Below are 19,981 nucleotides of genomic sequence, written 5' to 3'. Positions count from 1 at the left end.
AATTAAGGATTTGGCAAAGGAGGCAACTGGGGGAACAACTGAAAGACCAGGTGAGCATTAACCTCACTGAAGCTGCGAGCAGCACCTCAGTAGCTGAGATGTTTCTGCAGGAAGAAAGAGGAACTGGAGGAGGAAAACTAGGTGGAGAGTGGGAAATGCAGCTGTCCAGTGAGTCTGATGTCAGACAACTTCCGAAATGACCATTTGCATCAGGATCTAGGAAATGCCTGAAAGATCGGTGAGATTCAAGACATTGAATTGGACAGGGTCATACTCTGTCACACAGGTCACATGCAGAGGTGATGGGCATCCTCAGCCAAAAGTGAGAATGAGAGTGACAGGGCCAAAAACGCTGTCTGGAATGGCCACATTTGTCCCAGTCTGAGCAGATCTGTGCGATGATGACTTCTTCCAGGCATCTCTCCTCCATCCACCCCCACTCCCACAACTACAGGTGACTCTGTCATAAAGGAGGCAGATACGAGGCTGACCTCCTCCAATGCTGGACACTGCTGGCACAGATGTCCACACCCAGCTGAATTGTCCAGACTTCCCCGTCCTGTTACCAGAGATGAAGCAGTCATTGCACTGGCAACAGGCACCTGGCCTGGGACCAGCTTGTGCTCCACAAGGGCTCTGGCAGGTCCTGGATTCTGTTTCCCAGCCCCAGTGGGGCTTCAGCTCCCCCAGAACATCTTGGAGGCATAAAAACCCCCTCTATGGGGGCAACTGGATTAAGTTCTGAATGTCAATTTTAGACAAAAGTGGGAAAGGAATTAAAACAAACAAACAAACAAAAAACCCCAGAACAAAAAAAACCTCTCCATATACCATCTATAATTGAAGAAGGTCTTAATTTTCAAAATTTACAGTGTTTTTTCATAAAAATTGTATGTTTTTTTCATACTGGTGATGCACACAACATCTGTGGCCATCCCCTTGTGCATGCAGCCATGTACCTTCTCACAGGTGGTGACAAGGATGGATAGACATTTCCCCCCCAACTTGGTCCATGCCCGTTCACTGACTCCTGGTTGTCCTTCCCATGCCTTGAAGCAGCTCCAGGAGGCTTTGCTGCACTCCCTTCCTGGGGACTGTGGTGGAGTGAGTGAAGCCAGTGTTGATGGTGGCCTTTTCACCACCATCAGGAGCCTCCCTGATGGCTCTGCTCCTTCCAAGATGATGGAGATCAACCTCAGCATGACATGGGCCAGCTCCTCCAGCACCCATGGGTGCAGCCTCTCTGGTCCCATGGGTGTGTGATGGGCCCACCTGGCTGAGGTGAACCCAAATGGGATCTTCACATAGTGACCCAAACCCTGATGTTGGAAGGAGACATTGAACATCATCCCATGCTGCCTGTCCTACTCCGGGCAGGGCCACCTAGAGCAGGTGGCTCAGGACCATGTCCAGCCACATCTGTGACAACTCCATGGATGGCAACACCACAACTCAACACCTCTCACCAGCCCCTTCCCATGGTTGACCATCCTCAAAGGGAAAATAGGTTTATGGTGAGGTTCAGTTGCCTCCATCCCTCTCCAGTGGGTGATGCTTCATTCCCATGGCTGCTGCTGGGAGGACTGGGGATGTAGCAGGCCATGGTGACACCTCACCAGTAAAAAATGGGGCAGAGGAGGTGCTGAAGAGCTGAGTGTCCTCCCTGCCCTTGGTCGCCGGGTCCCCTGCCCCACATGGCTGTGATGCTGACATAGTTATGGAAGCCCACCTGGGTGCCCTTCACATCCCTCGCGTGGGGGCCACGAGGGAGCTGGCCGTGGACTCACACGCACGTGCGCAGGGCTACAGAGGGACCCAGGCATCTGGGGGGCCCAGGTATCCAGGAAAGGCCTAAAGGGACATGGGCGTCTGAGGGACCCCAGCATCTCGGAGGGGGGAAAATGGACCTCGGCCTCCATGGGGCCCCAGACGCTGGGGTCCCTTCAGGCCTGTCCCGGACGTTGGGGCCCCCCCGGACACCGGGGCCCCCCCTCACCTTACCCGGCATAGTGGGGGAGGGAAGGGGAGCAATGACGTCACTCCCACCCGTGCCGCGGGGGGCGCATGCGCGTGGCGGCGCCATGCCCTCTCCCTTCCTCCCTCCCCCCCGCCCGCGGGGGCCGCGCGTGCGCAGTGCGGCGCCGCGCCCGGCCCCTCCCCCCCGTGGGTGCGCGCGCGCGGCGGCGGCGCGGGAGGATGCGGGGCCGCAGGTGGGGGCGGGGGGGGCGCGGGGTTTTGGGGGGATTTCGAGAGATTTGGGGGGGCACCCAGAGGTGCGCGGCGGGCCGGGCTCTGGGGGGGTGCAAGGTGGGCGGTGCATGCTGCGGGGGTGCATTGGGTGCTGCTTTTCCGTGCACGGGGAGGGGGCAGCCCGGGTTTGCATCGGGGTGGGGTGGGGGGGAATGCGGGCGGCGCAATGCATTGTGGGCGGGGAGGATTTTGGGGGGATGCCCCGGGAGGGGTGCAGCGGGCACTGCGCTGCACATCCCCCACCACCACCTGCAGCCGTGGTGCATTGTGGGATGCACTGCGGGGTGCGGGGTGGGGAGGGGGCAAGGGACTTTCGGGGGGGATACGCATCAGGTGGTGCAGACCTTGGGTGCGTGCGTGCACGGGGCTGCATGCATGCACGGGGGTGGTGCACGGGGGTGCGCGAGAGCGGGGGCGCATGCACGCATGGGGTGCACATCTGCCGGTGCAGTGGTGCGGAGGTGCACACGTGCACGGGGTGGGGGGAGTGATGCATGCATGGGGTGTGTGCGTGCATGCATAGTGTGCACGTTTGGCTTGCATGCATGAGGGCACAGGTGCATGCATGTGCGGAGCACATGTGTGTTGGTGCATGTGTGTGGGGAGTCATGCATGCACGGGGTGAACGCATGCACTCGTGTGGGGGGCGCGTGCATGCCTGCGCTGGGGTGCACATGTTCAAATGCACCCGGGTGGGGGTGCATGCCTGTGCAGTGCAGACGTGCGAGGGTGCATGCACGTGTCTGTGCTGCATGCATGCCCAGTGCACCCAGGTAGTGGTGCGTGCCTGTATGCAGCTGCATGGTGCACGGCGTGCAGAGGTGCACACTGGGGAGGTGATGCTTGCATTGGAGCCTGCGCTGGTGCACGTGTATGTGCACCCTGCACAGCCCTGTGCTGCTATGCCTCTGCAGATGACTCAGCAGAGCCTGCGAGGGTCCCGCTGCTGCGCCGCGGCTGGCAGGGGTGGGGTGGGGTGAGGGGGTTGCACTGTGCTTGCACAGGGGTCATGTGGGGCTTGCACCGGGTTTACACAGAATCACACTAGGTTTGCACAGGGTTTACGTGGGGTTTGCACCAGGCTTGCAAAGGGGTTGCACTGGGCTTGCACAGCAGTTGCATAAGACTTGCACAGGGGTGGCATGGGCTTGCAGGGAGGTTGCACAGGGCTTGTACATGGCTTGCATGGGGCTTGCATGGGGTTTGTGCCAGGCTTGCTTGAGGGTGCCCTATTGCACTTAACCCCCACCAGCGTAACGCGAAGGTGGGCGCACAGCGGTGGCGTTGTGGCACCTCCCCCCCATCCAAGAAAAAAAAAAGGCAGCAACAACAGTTTTCCTCATCTGGCTAGGTTTTCCCCTAAAAGCTGAGTGTAGTCACCCCCAGCCCTGGTGGCAGCAGGACCAGGCCTGGGGTGGTCTGGGGTAGCAACACGCTTCCTAGCAGAGAGGTGACTTATTATGGGGTTACTCCCGGGTTACTACTGAGATGCTCGGGATACTCTCAGGATACCCCTACGATACTATAATGATACTGCTAGGTTACTCTCGTGATACTCCTAAGATACTATCAGGATACTCCTAGGTTGCTTTTGGGGTACTCCTAAGGTGCTATCAGGATACTCCTGAGACACTGTTGGGATACTCCTTAGATACTCTCAGGATGCCCTTAGAACAATATCAGGATACCCCTAAGATACTGTCCGGGTACCCTCAGGTTACTGTCCGAATACCCCTAAGATACCAGTGCACTGGAAAGAGCTCCACTTTGCAGATGCTGTTGCTGTAGCGCAACGATTCTCTTAGCATGCTACTCGGATGCTGCTGGTTCTAGCAAGACACTTCCAGCATGCTGTGAAGATACTGCTAAGACACTACCAGGACACTAGAAGAAACGGTGTTCAGAGTTTTTTGCGATGCTCTTAGAGGAGTGCTAAGATACTGTGAGGATGCTAGCAGCTCGTTGCTGATAACTATCCGGCCACCACTAGGAAACTGCTGGCACCCTGCTAAGATGCTACTCAGACACTGGCCTGACACTAAAAATGATGGTGTTTAGATGTTTTTGGGCCCCCCTCAGGGCAACACTCTGGTGCTTTTGGGATGCAAGGAGTGTATTAGTACTATCAGGCTACTACTAAGATGCTGCTAGTATAGTAGCAGGACAACAGGAGTGGCTCTCAGGGTGTATTCACAACGCTGCTAGGATGCTCCAAGGGCAGTGGTAAGGTACTATTGGTTACTACCAGTTTATTACCAGGTTATCATTAGGTTACTACCAGGTCACTGCTAGGTTACTACCAGGTCACTACTAGGTTGCTATCAGGTCATTACCAGGTTATTACTAGGTTATTATTGGTTCCTGGGGGCCAGGGAGCCCCATGAGCCTCACAGGGCCCCTCTCCTGGCAGCTAAGGCGGAGACACGGGTGGTGGCGAGGATGGAGGCACCCCTGGTGAGCCTGGAGGAGGAGTTCGAGGAGGGCCCCGGCAGCGGCGGCGGCGGGGGGCCCCCACGGGGCCCCACGGACCCGGCGCTGGCTGAGCTCGAGAGCTTCTCGGCCGAGATGATGAGCTTCAAGTCAATGGAGGACCTGGTGCAGGAGTTCGACGAGAAGCTCACTGTCTGCTTCCGCAACTACGACGCCGCCACCGAGGCGCTGGCGCCCGTGCGGGGCCGCCTGCAGGCCCAGGAGGAGGAGGAGCGCCTCCAGGACGAGGAGTGAGTAAGGTCCCCGACCGCCGGCAACGCACCCAGCAGGGCCCAGCACCATGGCCTGGTGGTGGAGTAAGCTATGGGGAGCAGAGTGAACCATGAGTAGCGGTGGAGTAAGCTATGAATAGCGGTGGAGTGAGTCGTGAGTCGGGATGGAGTGAACCATGAGTTGCGGTGGAGTAAACTATGAGTGGCAGTGAAGTAAACTTTGGGTTATGGTGTAGAAAATTATGGGGATGTTGTAACTATGAGCAGCAGCGGAGTGAACTCCGAGTGGCGGAGGCATGAACTATGAGTACCGGCAGAGTAGAGTGATTACGGGTGGCATGAACTGAGTAGCAGCAGAGTAAGCTACGAGCAGCGTTGGAGGGAACTGTGAGTGGCATTGTAGTAAGCTGTGAGCGGCGTTGTAGTGAACGATGAGTCGCGTTGTAGTCAACTGAGAGGTGGTGGAGTGAACGATGAGTCGTGTTGTAGGAAACTGAGTTGCAGCTGAGTAAACGATGAATGGTGGTGGAGGGAACTATGAGTTGCAGTGTAGTAAGCTAAGTCACATTGTGAACAGTGGCAGTGAGGTAAACTGAGTTGCAGTGGAGTGAATGATGAGTGATAGCGTAGGAAACTGAGTCCCGGTGTAGGAAACTGAGTTGCAGTTGTGTAAACGATGAGTGGTGGTGGAGGGAACCATGGGTCGCGGTGTAGTAAGCTAAGTCGTGTTGTAAAGAGTCGCGGTGGAGTGAATTATGAGTGATGGTGCAGGAAACTGAGTTGCAGTTGAGTAAACTATGAATGAAGGTGGAGGGAACCGTGAGTGGCCCCAGCCACAAAACGCACCAAATCCTGCCCCAGCGGCGCTTGTGTGAAAACGCATGGTTTTTGTTCCAGTGGTTTTGGGGTGGGTTTTTTGTTAGTTTTTTTGTTTTTTTGCTGAAAAGGGCCATTTTATGCAAATTTTGGCGGGGCTGCTCAATTTGTGCCTGTCCCGCACGGGGTGGGGGGGTTTGCCTGACTGAGGCCGGGTTCTGGGTTGCAGCCCAAAATGCTCATTTTTCTCTGAGCAACACGGTCAGTTTTCACCCAAAAGCCCCCATATCCTGGCTTTCTGCACCCAAATGCCCTTTAGCCTGATTGCTTTTTGTAAGCAGCCGAATCGGTGGGGTTTCGTAGGAAAAAAGAAATGGGTTTTTGGCCCGGTGCCTGGAGCGCCGCCATCGCCGCTTTGTGCTGCTTAGTGTGTTGTTTTGGGTCGGTTTGGGCAAAATAGGGCTTTTTTTCCTCAGTTTTGAATGAGCTCTGTGTGCATGGGGGGGGGGGATGGGCTGGGGCTGAAAAGCACTGTTTTTTCCGAATTATTAACCAATTGTGGCTATGATTAACTCAAAAAACGCCAGCAGTGGCTAGCCACTTTAAGACCGGAAAAAAAGCCAGTTTTGGAGCTAATTGCTCTTTTTGTCCTCTTGTTCCTTATTCACTGCATTTTTGTTACATATAGGAATATGGTTGTTTTAACAAGTGCATTTTTATGCATTAATGCGTGAAAAGTGGGAGTTAAGGAAAATTAAAAATTGGGTTGGGCCAGGGAGGGGAAAAATAACCCCAAATGAGTAGTTTTGTTGGTGATTTGAGGCTGAGGGAACTCTTTTGGGGGAAAATGGGGGATCTGAGCCATGAAAAAAGGTGGGGAGAAGAGGGAAATTGGTGGTTTTGCCTTAAATTGTGTGGGGGGGAGATTTTCGATCTCTTTTTTGCCATTTTTCCCTCTTTTCTCCCTTTTTCTTCTTTTTCCCTTTTTTCACTATTTCCCTCTTTTCCTATATTTCCCCTTTTCAATTCCAATTTTCCCCTTCTAATTTTTCCCTTTCCCCCTCCCTCTTTTCCCCCTCCCTCTTTTCCCCCTCCCTCTTTTCCCCCTCCCTCTTTTCCCCCTCCCTCTTTTCCCCCTCCCTCTTTTCCCCCTCCCTCTTTTCCCCCCTCCCTCTTTTCCCCCCTCCCTCTTTTCCCCCCTCCCTCTTTTCCCCCCTCCCTCTTTTCCCCCCTCCCTCTTTTCCCCCCTCCCTCTTTTCCCCCCTCCCTCTTTTCCCCCCTCCCTCTTTTCCCCCCTCCCTCTTTTCCCCCCTCCCTCTTTTCCCCCCTCCCTCTTTTCCCCCCTCCCTTTTTTTCCCTTTTCTTCTATTTCCCCATTTTCCCTTCTTCCCTTTTTTCCTTTCTCTACTTTTCCTCTTTCCTTTTTTCTTCCTCTGTTTTTGTCTCTTTTCCCCTTTTTGCCTTTTTCCTCCTCTTTTTTCCCTTCCTCTCTTTCATTTGTCTTCCCCACTCCCCATTTTGGGGGTGAAACCGGGCAAAAACAATCCCACCCCAGAGGCACAGGGGCAAAATAGCATGGAGGGGCATAGTTTGGGGTGTTTCTTTTCTTTTCTTTTATTCCTTTTCTCTCTTTTTTTTTTTTTTTTTTGCATTTTGGGGCATCAGTGCTGCAGCTTGTGTTTTGGGGCAGTTTCTGGGTGTTTCAGGGCAGTTTGGTGGGGGGATTTCTGAGTGTTTTGGGGCTGTGGTTCAGGGCAGCGTTTCAGGGTGTTTGGGGTGTTTCAGGGTGTTCTGGGGACGTTTCCATGTTTTTTGGGGCCCTTTTGGGGTGTTTGGGGGTCTGTCAGGGCAGTTTGGGGGGAGTTTGGGAGTGTTTCAGGGCAGCAGGTTTTGGTGTCCCGGGGCTGGGTTTTGGGGCCATTTGGGGGTGTTTTGGGGCTGCGTTTGGGGTGTTTCAGTGTGGTATTTTGGGCCGATTCAGGGGTGTTTGGGGGCATTGCAGCAGCATTTTGGGGTATTTCAGGATGGCATTTTGGGGTGTTTCTGGCCATTTCAGGGTGCTTCAGGATGGCATTTTGGAGCATTCCAGGCTGTTCCAGGGTGGCATTTGGGGTCATTTCAGGTGGTTGCAGTGCTGTTTCAGGATCACATTTAGGGTCATTTCCAGGTGTTTTGGGGCATTTCAGGGAGTTCTGGCAGTGTTGCAGGACAGTGTTTTGGGAAGGATGGCACTTGGGGGCATTTCAGGATGTTTCAGGTCGTTTCAGGTATTTTGGTGTGTTTCAGGGTGACGTTTTGGGGCATTGTGGGGTATTTTGGGCTGGCGTTTCCAGATAGCATTTTAGAACACCTTGGGGTGTTCCAGGACAGTGTTTTGGGGTGTTTTAGAGCACTGAGACAGTGTTTTAGGGGACATTTGGGGCATTTGGGGGTGTTTCAGCATGACATTTCAGAGTGGCATTTTGGGGCATTTCAGGGTATTCTGGGGCAGCGTTTTGGGGAGTTTGGGGGCGTTCTGACATGATGTTTCAGGATGGTGTTTGGGGGCATTTCAGGGTGCTCCAGGGCAGTGTTTTGGCGCATTTCAGGGTGTTTTGGGGTGATGTTTCAGGATTGTATTTTGGGGCATTTGAGGGGTTTTCAAGGCAGCATGTGAGGATATTTTGGTGCAGTGTTTCTGGACAGTGTTTCAGGGTGTTCGGGGGTATTGCGGGGCGGCATTTTGGGGGCATTTTGGGGTATTTCAGCACAGTATTTTGGGATGGCACTTTGGGGCATTTGGGGGTGTTCCAGAGTGGCATTTGGGGAGTGTTTTGGAGTATTTCAGTGCGATGCTTCCAAACAGCATTTTGGGGAGTTTGGGGGTGTTCCAAGGTGGCGTTTCAGGGGCGTTTTGGGACACTGCTCACCGCCTGCCTCCCCACAGGGTCTGGGATGCCCTCACTGATGGTTTCGCCCCCCATGGCTCCCCCCGGCACTGGCTGCTCCCCGACGCCGAGGCCCCCGATGGTGCCGACCTGCAGGTATGCCCAGGACCCCCCCCCCCAGAAGCCATTGCCCCCCCCGGCATCCTGCACCATGATGATTGACAGCTGTCAATCCATCCCCAAGCCCAGCAACCGTTGGGGAGGGGGCTCTTCGGACTACCAAAACGTGTAATTTCTCATCATTTTTGGACAGTGGCATCCCCCTTTTGGGGGGAAACCACACCAAAAAGGGAAAGATTGGGGCTCCACTGGGCTGAGGTGGTGCGTTTGGGCGGAGAAAAAGGTGTTTTCCCTGCTATAGTGAGCACATGCCATGAGCTGCAGTCGGGGTTGCGGGAGGGCAGCGAAACCACCCCAAAAGGTGCCGACTTGAGCCTGTTGGGATGTTCATGAGTCCATCGCGATTCAGGGCGGAAGAGGTATGTTCCTGGGGGCAACTTCTGCGGAAAAGGGGAAATAATCGTCACAGGCGGGGAAAAAAGGGTGGTACCCATCCAACAGCCCTGTCCAACATCCCTGTCCCATGTCCCCCTCCAACCTCTCCCCATCCCATGGTCCCTGTCCAACCTCTGCCCATCTAACATCTCCCCATCCCATGTCCCTGTCCAGTCTCTCCCCATCCAATATCCCAGTCCCATGTCCCCATCCAACATGTCCCTATCCAACTTCTCCCCATTCCACATTTCCCCATGCAACCTCTCCCAGTCCAACATCCTCTCTGACCTCTCCTCATCCAAGGTTCCCAACCCACATCCCTGTCCAACTAATCCACGTTCAACGTTCCCATCCAGCATCTCCCATCTTACATTCCTGTCCAACCTCTCCCCATCCAACATCCCCGTCCGACATCCTCATCTGACCTCTCCCGATCCCATGTCCCCATCCAGCCTCTTCCCATCCCATGTCCCTGTCCCACATCCCTGTCCAACACCCCCCCATCCAACATCCGCATCCGATGTCCCGATCAGCCCTTTCTGCTACAAACCTCTCCCTGTGGCTGCTCCACGGGGCCGTGCCACCAATGCCCCAACATCCTGTGTGTCCTCACAGCTCTGCGGGAAGAAGGAGGAGGAGGAGGAGGAGGATGACGAGGAGGAAGAGCTCACTGAGAGGAGCGAGCACGACTCCGGCATCAACGAGGAGCCGCTGCTGACAGCTGAGCAGGTACCCCTGTGTCCCACATCCCCCCAGCACCGGGCTGAGGCACCCCAGCATGGCATGGACCCACGATGTCTTCCCAAAGCACAAAAAAGGGCCAAATCTTGAGTTTTGGGCCATAGGGGGCCACAGGACGCAGGTGTAGGTGTTGATGCAGATGAAGCTGGAATTCAGGACATGGATATGGGATGCAAGATGCAGGTGAGGATGTAGGTTGCAGGTGCAGGAGTAAATGTAGATGTGGGTGCAGGTGTGGATGCAGTGTGCAGTCACAATTGCATATGCAGGAGGTAGATGCAGGGTACAGCTACACGCACAGATGTAGAACGGCCTGCAAGGGGCAGGGTGCAGATGCAGATGTGAATGCAGACACAGGATGGAGATGTGGATGCAGGTGCCATTGCAGATGATGCAGATGTGCATACAAGAGGCTGATGCAGAAGCTGGAGAAGATGTCGTTGCAGATGTGGATGCAGCCGTGTGTGTGGATGCAGGCACAGATGCAGGTGCTGGTGCAGGATGCACTGGTGGATGCAGCATGCAGGCACAAGTGTGGTTGTACATGCAGGGCACACGCATGTGCAGGTGTGCATGCAGGATGCAGGTACAGATGTGGGTGCAGGTGCAAATGCAGGCCAAAATGCAGGTGCAGGGGCAATGCAGGATGCAGGTGTCGAGGCATCGTGCAGGTGCTCGTGCAGATGTGGTTGTGGATGTGGATGCAGGAGGTTGGTGGCTGGAACAGACGGTGCAGAGGTGGATGCAGGATGCACACGTGGATGTAGGTGTGGATGCAGAGAACGGATGCAGACGTGGATGCAGCATACAGATGTGGGTGCAGGTGTGCATGGAGGATGCAGGTATGTATATAGGCATAGATGCAGGTGCTGGGGTGAATGCAGGATGCAGATGCAGATAGAGGTGTGGATGTCAGATGGAGGTGTGGAGGCAGGCATCAATGCAGACCTGCATGCGGATGCTGATGCAGGCTGCAGGTGTGGATGCAGGTGCAGATGCAGGCAAGGATTCAGTATGCAGGTGCAGGTTGCAGGTTTGTGTGTGGGTGTAGACATGGATGCAGGAGGCAAATGTGGGTGCAGGTGCAAAGGCAGGTGCAGGATGCAGATGTAGGTGCAGATGCAGGATAGAAATGTATATGCAGAATGCAGGTGTGGGGGCAGATATAGGTGCAAAATCATATGCAGGATGCAGCTATAGGTGTGGGGTGCAGATGCAGGTGAAATTGCCTGCGCAAGATTCAGATATGGGTGCAGGATGCAGATGTGGGTGCAGATTTAGGATGTAAATGCAGATGCAGGATGCTACTGCAGATGCACGTGCAGGTGCAGATGCAGGTGCAAACGTGTGCAGGTGCTAACGTGGGTGCAAGATGCAAGTGTGGATTCTAGGGCAAATGTGGTGCAGGATACAGATGTGGGTGCAGATGCAGGTGCTAACATGGGTGCAGGATCTAGATGAGAGTGCAAGGCAGGACACAGCTTTCCGTGGTCCCTCAGGTCATCGAGGAGCTGGAGGAGCTGATGCAGAGCTCACCCGACCCAGAGGCCGACCCCGAGGCTGAAGAGGAGGAGGAGGAGGAGGAGGCTGAGGCCGAGTTGGCAGGCGATGGCGGGGGCACGGAGCCCATCCTGCTGCGGGAGCTGCGCACCTTCTCCCCTGCCTTCAACAACAACTGCTCCCACGAAGGTACAGCCAGGCCCATTTGGGGGACAGTTCCCACCAGACTGGACAACCAAAAAGCACTGGCTTGCAAAACGCCCTCATTCCCATGTTAAATAACCAAATCTCAATGCCACGGGGTGGAAATAAAGCCGAGGGCTGCATCTGTGCAGCCAAAATGTTTTTTTTCCACCCAAAGTGGCGTCTTCCCTTGCAGGCCTGTCCCATAGCCAAAATTAGGAAAAAATCTTGTACATTCAGGTAATCAGGACGAGCTTTTCCAGCTGGAGGGATCTCCAGGCTTCGGGGTTTGCTCGCCTGATATGGAACTGGGAGGAGGATCTTTGCCTAAAAAAAAGAGCCTGAGGGGGATATTGCTTTTAGTGTTTCAGTGAACACACCCTGCGCGTGCTGCAGGTTTCACTAATTGCACCCTGACTTTTGCTGCGGGTGTAGTTTCCCTGCTCACACCGTGCATTGCCCCAAAAGCACCTTGCAAACCACTAAAAGTGTCGTGCATTTTGCTGAATGCACTGTGCACTAATTACACCGTGCATTTTGCTGAACCTCATGCATTTCTCCAGATGCACCGTGCATTTTGCTATCTCATGCTTTTCACTGATTGTGGCACATCTTTCCCTAAATGCACTGTTTGTGCTGCTAAACATCGTATGTGATGCTAAATGCATCGTGCACCATGCATTTTGCTGATTGCACAGTGCCTTTGTCCAGGTGCACCGTGCGTGCTGCTAAATGAGTCGTGCATTTCACTAAACACACCCGTGTACCATGCATTTCACTTTGCCGTGCGTTTGAGTAAATGTCTCATGCATTTTCCCTAAATTTACTGTGCATGCTGCTAAATGCACCACTCTTCCACTGATTGCCCTGTGCCTTTCCCCAGGCGCGCCATGCTTTTTGCTAAATGCACCAGGCATTTCACTGATTGCACCAGGCATTTTGCTAGACATTTCATGCCTTTCCTCAAATGCCTTGTGTGTGTTAAATGCACCATGTACTATGCCTTTCACAGCTTGCACAGTGCATTTTGCTAAATGTCTCATGCATTTTGCCAAACACATGGTGTGTTTCACTAAGCGTTCCATGCACTGTGCAGTTCCCCCATTGCACTGTGCATTTTGCTAGATGCACTGTGCGTTTCACTAAGTGCTCCGTGCACCATGTGCTTCTCTGCTTGCCCCGTGCATTTTGCCAAATGCACTGTGCGTATCACTGAATGCACCAGTCACCATGCATTTCCCCCACTGCACCATGCATTTTGCTAGATATCTTGTGCATTTCCCCAAATGTGCCGTGCGAGGGGCTAAATGCACCATGCATTCCTCCAGTTGCACCATGCATTTCTCCAACTGCACCCTGCGCTTCTCCAATTGCACCATGCATTTTGCTAATTGCACCCTGCATTTCGCGCAATGCCCCATGCCTTTCGCCGCCATGCGTGTGCGGCAGGCCTGGGGCGGCTATCGGCGGCGGAGCTGTCGGCGGCGGCAGGGAGGGCAGAGGCGGCGAGCCGGGCGCTCTCGGCGGAGCTGGTGGCGCAGCTGGCGCGCCGTGACGAGCTGGCCTTCGAGAAGGAGGTGAAGACGGCGTTCATCGGGGCGCTGCTGGCCGTGCAAGGCGAGCAGCGGGAGCAGCGTGAGGCCGCCCGCCGCCGCCGCCGCGACAAGGGGCTCAGCCTCCAGAGCGGGCGCCCCGAGCGCGGCCCCCACATGCCCCGCAAGGTACGACCCCAGCACGGGGGAAATAGCCATGGCATAGAAAAAGTAGCAATCAGGGAGAGAAAAGAGGGATTGCATGGAGAAAAGAGCACCTGGGGAGATGAAATTGCAATTGCACTCATAAAATGCCAACTCGATAAATAAAACGCAACCTGGATAGATAAAACAGCAGTCAGGTACATAATATAGCAGTTGAATAGGTAATATAGCTATTGCATAAATAAAACAGCAGTCAAGTAGATAAAATATCAGTTGCACAGATAAAATAGGAATTGCATTAATAGTGTAGCTCCTGGATAGATAAAATAGCTATTGCGTAGAGCAAATAGCAAGCAGGTAGAGACACTAGCAGTTGTTCAAATAAAGTAGCAGTTGCATAGGTAATGTAGTAGTTGGATAGATAAAATAGCAATTGCATAGAGCAAATAGCAGTCAGATCAATAATATAGTAGTTGTAAAGCTGGAATAGCAAGCGGATAAAATAGTAGCTGAATCAATAAAATAGCAATTGCACGGATAAAAATAGCAATTGCTCAGGTAAAATAGCGATAGCACAGATAAAAAACAGGAATTGCATGGGTAAAATAGTGATTGCAGAATCACAACTGCAGGGATAAGATTGCGGCTGTACAGAGTAGGCAGCAGTTGTGCATTGTGGGTGGTGGTGGGCAGTGGGAGGGTGCCCGCGTGGTGAGGGGTGTCCCCAGGCCTGGGGACAGGGATGGGACAGGGACAGGACAGGGATGGGACTAGGACATGGCGGCAGGGATGAAGGTCTGAGGTTGGGGATGGAGACAGGATGTAGGGATGTAGGCATGGGGGTGGAGACATGGGGACACGAGGACAAGGATGTGATGACCGGGATGGGAACAGGAACCAGGTTGGAGATGGGGACATGGGGACAGGGACTGGCATGGGGACAGAGACCAGGATGGGATGGGGATGAGGATGGGGGCACCAGAAGAGGGACACAGGCATGGGATAGGACAGGAACATGGGGATGGGCACTTGGGGACCAGGATGGGGGCACAGGGACCAGGAGGAGAACAAGGACATGGGGATGGGGACGGGAATGTGGGGACCGGCATGGAAAGGTGGGAACAGGGACTGCAATGGGGACTATGAGGGGGTGGAAGACACTGGGATGGGGATACAGGACCACAGTGAGGACAAGGACATGGGGACCAGGACAGGGACACAGGCACCAGGATGGGGATGGGGACAGGGATGGGGATGGGACAGAGGGACTGGGATGGGGGACAGGGACTTGGATGGGGATATGGAGACCAAGAGAGGACAAGAACATGGGGACCAGGACAAGGATATGGGGGCAAGGATGGGGACACAGGGACCGAGATGGGGGGGGGGGGGGAAGACATGGGGACAGGGATGTGGGGACCAGGATGGGGATGGGACAAGGACGCGGAGACATGGGAGGGGATGTGGGGATGTGGAAGGGGACCTGTGGGGACCAGGCTACTGCTCCCCACAGCGCTTCAGCATGGAGGGCATCTCCAGCATCCTGCAGACGGGCATCCGGCACACCTTCGGCTCTGGCACCGCCGACAAGCAGGTTCTCCCTTTTGCCCTTTTTTGCCCCAAAACAACCAAAAACCCCATGCAAATTAAAATTAACCCTTTGCTGCATCAGCCAAAAAAAGCGGCAGCTTGTGATCGCACAAGCTTGCAATTGCACTGATTCGGGGCAGTGCAGGAAATGCATTTTTAATTGCTATCGCTTTTTGCATGGGTTTTGGGGTTGTTCTTTTTGCAGTACCTGAACACGGTGATCCCCTACGAGAAGAAGGGCTCGCCACCCTCCGTCGAGGACCTGCAGATGCTCACCAACAGTGAGTCCTCGCTTGGGCAGCTTTGGGGTGCCACAGCCAATTTGGGGTGCGATCGCCCATTTTGCATCATAGCAGCATGGTTGATTTGGAATGAAATAACGCATTTTGTGTCATTGTAGAACAGCCTGTTTGGGGTGCAGCTGTCCATTTTGCATCATTGCAACGTGGTTTAGGGCACAATCACTTGTTTTGCATTGGTGCAGCACAGTTCACTTGGGGCACAGTTCCCCATTTTGCAACCCCTGGCGTGGCCCATTTGGGGGGTGCAGTTGCCCATTTTGCATCGTTGCAGCACAGCTGGTTTGGGATGCAATCACCTGGTTTGCAACCCCCAGCATGGCCAGTTTGGGGCACAATTGTTCATATTTGCATAACTGCAGTATGGCCAGTTTGGGGGGGGGGGGCTCGTTTTGCATCATTGCAGCACAGTCAATGTGGAGTGCAATCACCCATTTTGTATCACTGTGGCATGGTCAATTTGAGGCAACCCCTGCAGTTTTGCAACCCTTGGCACAGCTGATTTGGGGTAAAAATACCTGATTTTCTATGGAGAAGGGGGAAAGGGACATTTTGGAAGGGCGGGAGCTGGTGGCAGTGGGGCTGCCTAATTGGCTTGCAGCTCGTGTGTAATTAATGGGGGGGCAGGTGCAGTGGGTGCCTCCTCACAGCCCCTTGCCCCCTTCCAGTCCTCTTCGCCATGAAGGAGGGGAACGAGAAGGTGCCAACCCTGCTGACGGACTACATCCTCAAAGGTAATGACGGCTGTCTCATTAGGACGCCTGCGTGGCCTCCAGCCTGTGCCAGGTGGCCTCATGAACCCTCGTGCATCCCCTGTGAATCATTCTTGCATTATCTTGCACTTTTTGTGCATCCCCGTGCACCCTCATACATACCCTGTGCCTCGCTCTTGCAACCCTCATGCATCACTGAAGCATCATTCTTGCACCTTTCTTGCAAATGTGTATCCCCATTGCACCCTCATACATCCCTCTTCCACCCCCGCCACGCATCCAGCTTGCACACTTGTGCATCCCTCCTGCATCATTCTTGCACCTTTTGTGCATCCCTCTTGCATCCCCCTTGCATGCTTGTGCAGCCCTTGTGCACCCCCCCTTGCACCCTCCTGCATCTCTTCTGCATTCCCCCCCCTTTGTAACTGCATGCATCCCTTGTGCATTCCTGTGCATTGTTCTTGCACCTTTTGTGCATCCCCCTTTGCACCCTTGTGCATTCACCCATGTCCTCCGTGCACCCTCATGCCCCCTCGCGTCCGCTCGCGATGGTCTCTCTCTTGCAGTGCTCTGCCCGACCTGACGCAGCGCTGCCGAAACCGGGGCCAAACCCGAGAAAAACGGGCCACCGCTGCCCCTCACCCCTCCCCCCACACACTGCCGGGAAATAAATAAATTAATTCGTTTAATTAATTAACCACCCCACCTCCTGCCTCGTCCTCCACTCGCCTGTGGGTACCTAGGACAGACTTTTGCTGCAAGTGATGCTACAGAAAAGCTGCAAATGGAGGGGAAAAAAGAAAAACCCTCAAAACCGAATTTAGGGGGAATTGCAGATTTTTGCAGCATTGGATCATCCCCTTGGGGCTGTATTGCTCGTATTTCGGGAACATGCATTTTGGGGGAGTATCACTCATTGTGAGGACAATATCTCATTTTGAGGGAGAAATTATTTGGGGGGAGAGTCATGAATTTTGGGGGCATAACATTTTTGGGGAGCATTGCTCATTTGTAGGGGGAGAATTACTCAATGGGGGGGAGCATTGCCCTTGCTCATTTTGAGGAAGAATTACTCATTTTGGGGGCAGCCTCACATTTTGGGGGTAGTGATGTTCCTTTTGGGGGACAACTGCTCATTTTTGGGCTGTGTCACACAATTTGTGGGAGCACCACTCATTTTGGGGTACATCCCTCGTTTGGAGGAGAATTGCTCATTTTTAGGTTACAGCACTCATTTTGGGGGAGCATCACAGTTTTTGGGGGGAGCATCTCCTTTTGGGGAGCACTGATCATTTTGGGGGGAAAGCACTCATTTTGCTGGACATGGCTCATTTTGGGGGAGAACAGCTCACTTTGGTGGAGCACTGCTCGTTTTAGGGGGTCTGTGGCTCATTTTGGGGGAGCACTGCTCATTTGGGGGGTTAATTGCTTATTTTTGGGCTACATCACTCTTTTTGAACAGGATTTGCTCTTTTTGGGGCTAGCATCACACATTCTGAGGGAACACTGCTCATTTTGGGGAGAATCGCTCATTTTTGAGCTCCATTGCTCATTTGTGGGGAGAATCATTTTTGGGCTACGTCCCTCATTTTGGGGGAGCATCACTCCTTTTTGGTGGAGCACCACTCATTTCGGCAGTGGGGCGGGAGGCGCATCTCATTTTTAGAAACACTCATTTCCAGAGTGCATCGCTCATTTCGGGTGAGATTTGCTTGGTTTGAGCAAGCACCAGCTTTTTGTGGATCCCAGCGGGGAGCCATGCATTTCGGGGGCAATTCCCCTGTTTTCACTCCATCTGCACCGGCCCCAGCAGAAGAAGCGCCCAATAAAATACAGGGGCAAAAACGTCGTCTCGTAGCACTTTATAATAAATGGTCATGAATTAATACTAAATTACAATGAATTCTTTATGAAATTACAGATTACATTCACGCCAGAATCAGTATCGAAAAACAGGCGTTTCAGCCCATTGCATCACGTCGTGGCACCGCTGCCCCTTTTATCCCACAGCGGTGATTTCTTCTCAACTCCTCAAGAGCCAGAAAAAGGCCAAAGAAAAAAAAAAGGGTGATTCTCCCAGCCGCAAAATCCTTATAAGCGAATAAATCCTACCTTTTTGGGGTGAACCTGCAGGAGAAAAACGCAATTTTTTTTCCCCAGGGGGCCAAAGCAAGCCCCTGACACCGCTTCCGTCCTGTGCTGCGTTGTAAGGCAAATTTTCCCATTTTAATACCATTAAAAATCCCCTCAAAATGGCATTTTTTTGCAGGGTCGCGTTCCCCCAGGCTTCTTCGGGGCGTTTGAGGGGAAAAAAAAACATTATCCTGCCCGCGTCTTTCCCAGTGGATGGAGGGAGCAATATTGGGGCTGAATCTTTGTTTTTGTGACTTTAATTTCCTTCCACCTGGGTGATTCTCCAGGTCGCCATTGTGTTTTGAGTGAAAAAAATCTGTTTTTTTCATCGTTTTTACTGACTTGGTGTCAAAACGCCATGGGAAAGTCTTGCTTACAGCAGGTTTTGCCTGCTTCTGTAGCCAATCACAGCCCTTATTAACGAGGGTGGGTTTTTTTTCCAGATTCACTGGGTTTTTAGCACATAAATTAAAGGATTTGGGGTGGGGGGGGTTGGCCTTTTCCAGCAAGTCACATATCAAGTCCCCAGATGTGAAGGTTTTGGGCCATTAAACCGTTTGAAAATCCGGTTTGCACTCAGGGCTTTTCCCATGCACGGAGAGTGGCGATCGGTGCGACCGTCCGACATTTTTTCAGGGGAAAAAAGAAAAAAAAGCCGAAAAAAGAGGCATCTGTCCTTCTGTGCCAGGAAATCAAAGCGGTGGGAACGGAGCTGGTGGCAGGGGGAAGAAAACGGCGCCACACAAGATCAGCCATCGCGGGGGAAACGGCTTGCCCAATGGACCTGCTTTTTATCAAAAAGAAAGGGAAAAAGGGGAGAAAAAAAAATGAAAAAAACCGGCCACAATATGTGCCTTGTAAACGTGTCCTTCACTTAAATAAGCCAGAGGATCATAGCAGAGCCTGGCGCACTCCCGTTGTTCCCCAATGGGACATTCATGAGGGGCTGAAATTAGCATTTTTTTTTTCCTAAAAAAAAAAATCTCCTTCCCCCCCCTTTTGTCTCCTTTCTCGGTAGGTTGGGGGGCGGGCGTCCTCCTTGCGGTACGGCAGGCGCCTCGCTACTCCAGCGAGTCACTGTGGTCCAAGCCGAGGGCGCCGCCAGGCTCTTCCTCCAGCTCCTCCTCCTCGTCTTCCTCCTCCTCCATCTCATCTTCCTCCTCCTCTTCATCCTCCTCCTCCTCGGTACCGTCAAGGGAGTCGTCATGGGCCACCAGCATGGCCTGCTGCATGGCCATGGTGGCTGTGGCTGAGGAGAGAGGCTGCAGGCTGTCCATGCTGAGGGAGCCTGCAGTGGGGAAAAAAAAAAAAATTAAAATAATGCCCTGCCACTCATATAAAGAGGAGGAAAAACACAAATTCGCCACCCCTGTGCCTCTATGATCCCAAGCGGGAAGCCCTATCTACCTTTCTGTTCTCCTCTTCTGTTCATCTTGATTTCCTCTTCATCTCCTCTTGTCTAGCCGCTTTTCATTTCTCTTCTTCTCTCTTCCTCCATCTTCACCTTCTTTCACATTTTCTTCCCTTTTCTTCATCTTTTCGTCTTCTCTTCCATCTTCCTTCTTCTTGTCTAGTCTCCTCATTTCTCTTGCAGCTTCTCAACTCACCTCTTGAGCTTCTTTTATCTCGTCTCTTCATCTTTCATCTCGTCTCTTCATCTTCTTTCATCTTTCTCATCTCTTTTCTACTCATCTTTTCATCTTTTCTCTCCTCTTCACCTCATCATCTTTTCATCTTATTATCTTTTGTCGTCTCACCTCTTCATTTTCTCTTTCTCCTCTCTCCTCTTCCTCTTCATCTCTTCATCTCTCTCCTTGTCTGGTCATCTTCATCTCTTCATCTTCTCATCTTCTCTTCATCTCTTCATATTTTGTCTCATTTCTCCTTCATCTTCTCTCTCCTCTTTATCCTTGTCTCTTCACCTTCTCTCCATCT

At 53.1% G+C, this 19,981-nt stretch overlaps 2 protein-coding genes across 15 annotated transcripts in view; one reads left to right on the top strand and one right to left on the bottom strand.

The window, feature by feature from the left end:
* The first annotated feature begins 2,135 nt into the window (after positions 1-2,135).
* Positions 2,136-17,929, top strand: FEZ1 (fasciculation and elongation protein zeta 1). 5 transcript variants are annotated; one of them, XM_068916649.1, is made up of 10 exons: positions 2,136-2,210; positions 4,661-4,970; positions 8,695-8,791; positions 9,806-9,919; positions 11,431-11,620; positions 13,064-13,335; positions 14,825-14,905; positions 15,107-15,182; positions 15,869-15,934; positions 17,835-17,929. In XM_068916649.1, the coding sequence occupies exons 2-10, from the start codon at positions 4,690-4,692 to the stop codon at positions 17,927-17,929; spliced, it is 1,272 nt and encodes a 423-aa protein (XP_068772750.1). In that variant the 5' UTR covers positions 2,136-2,210; positions 4,661-4,689. The 5 variants fall into 5 exon arrangements, with proteins under 5 accessions (XP_068772750.1, XP_068772752.1, XP_068772754.1 ...); XM_068916651.1 differs by lacking the exon at positions 17,835-17,929 and adding an exon at positions 16,480-16,610; XM_068916652.1 differs by lacking the exons at positions 2,136-2,210; positions 17,835-17,929 and adding exons at positions 2,508-2,599; positions 16,480-16,610.
* The window catches only part of PKNOX2 (PBX/knotted 1 homeobox 2), a 94,331-nt gene continuing 92,111 nt past the window's right edge, over positions 17,762-19,981 (bottom strand). For all 10 annotated transcript variants that reach the window (XM_068916639.1, XM_068916640.1, XM_068916641.1 and 7 more), the window contains one exon: positions 17,762-19,334. In XM_068916639.1, the coding sequence (XP_068772740.1) occupies positions 19,108-19,334 (227 nt within the window). In that variant the 3' untranslated portion in view covers positions 17,762-19,107. The remainder of the gene's footprint in view (positions 19,335-19,981) is intronic.

The sequence above is a fragment of the Struthio camelus genome, chromosome 22, assembly GCF_040807025.1.
Source record: "Struthio camelus isolate bStrCam1 chromosome 22, bStrCam1.hap1, whole genome shotgun sequence".
Taxonomy (NCBI): Eukaryota; Metazoa; Chordata; class Aves; order Struthioniformes; family Struthionidae; genus Struthio; species Struthio camelus.
Note: the sequence above shows the minus strand (reverse complement) of the source record. Positions and strands in the feature narration are given on the sequence as shown.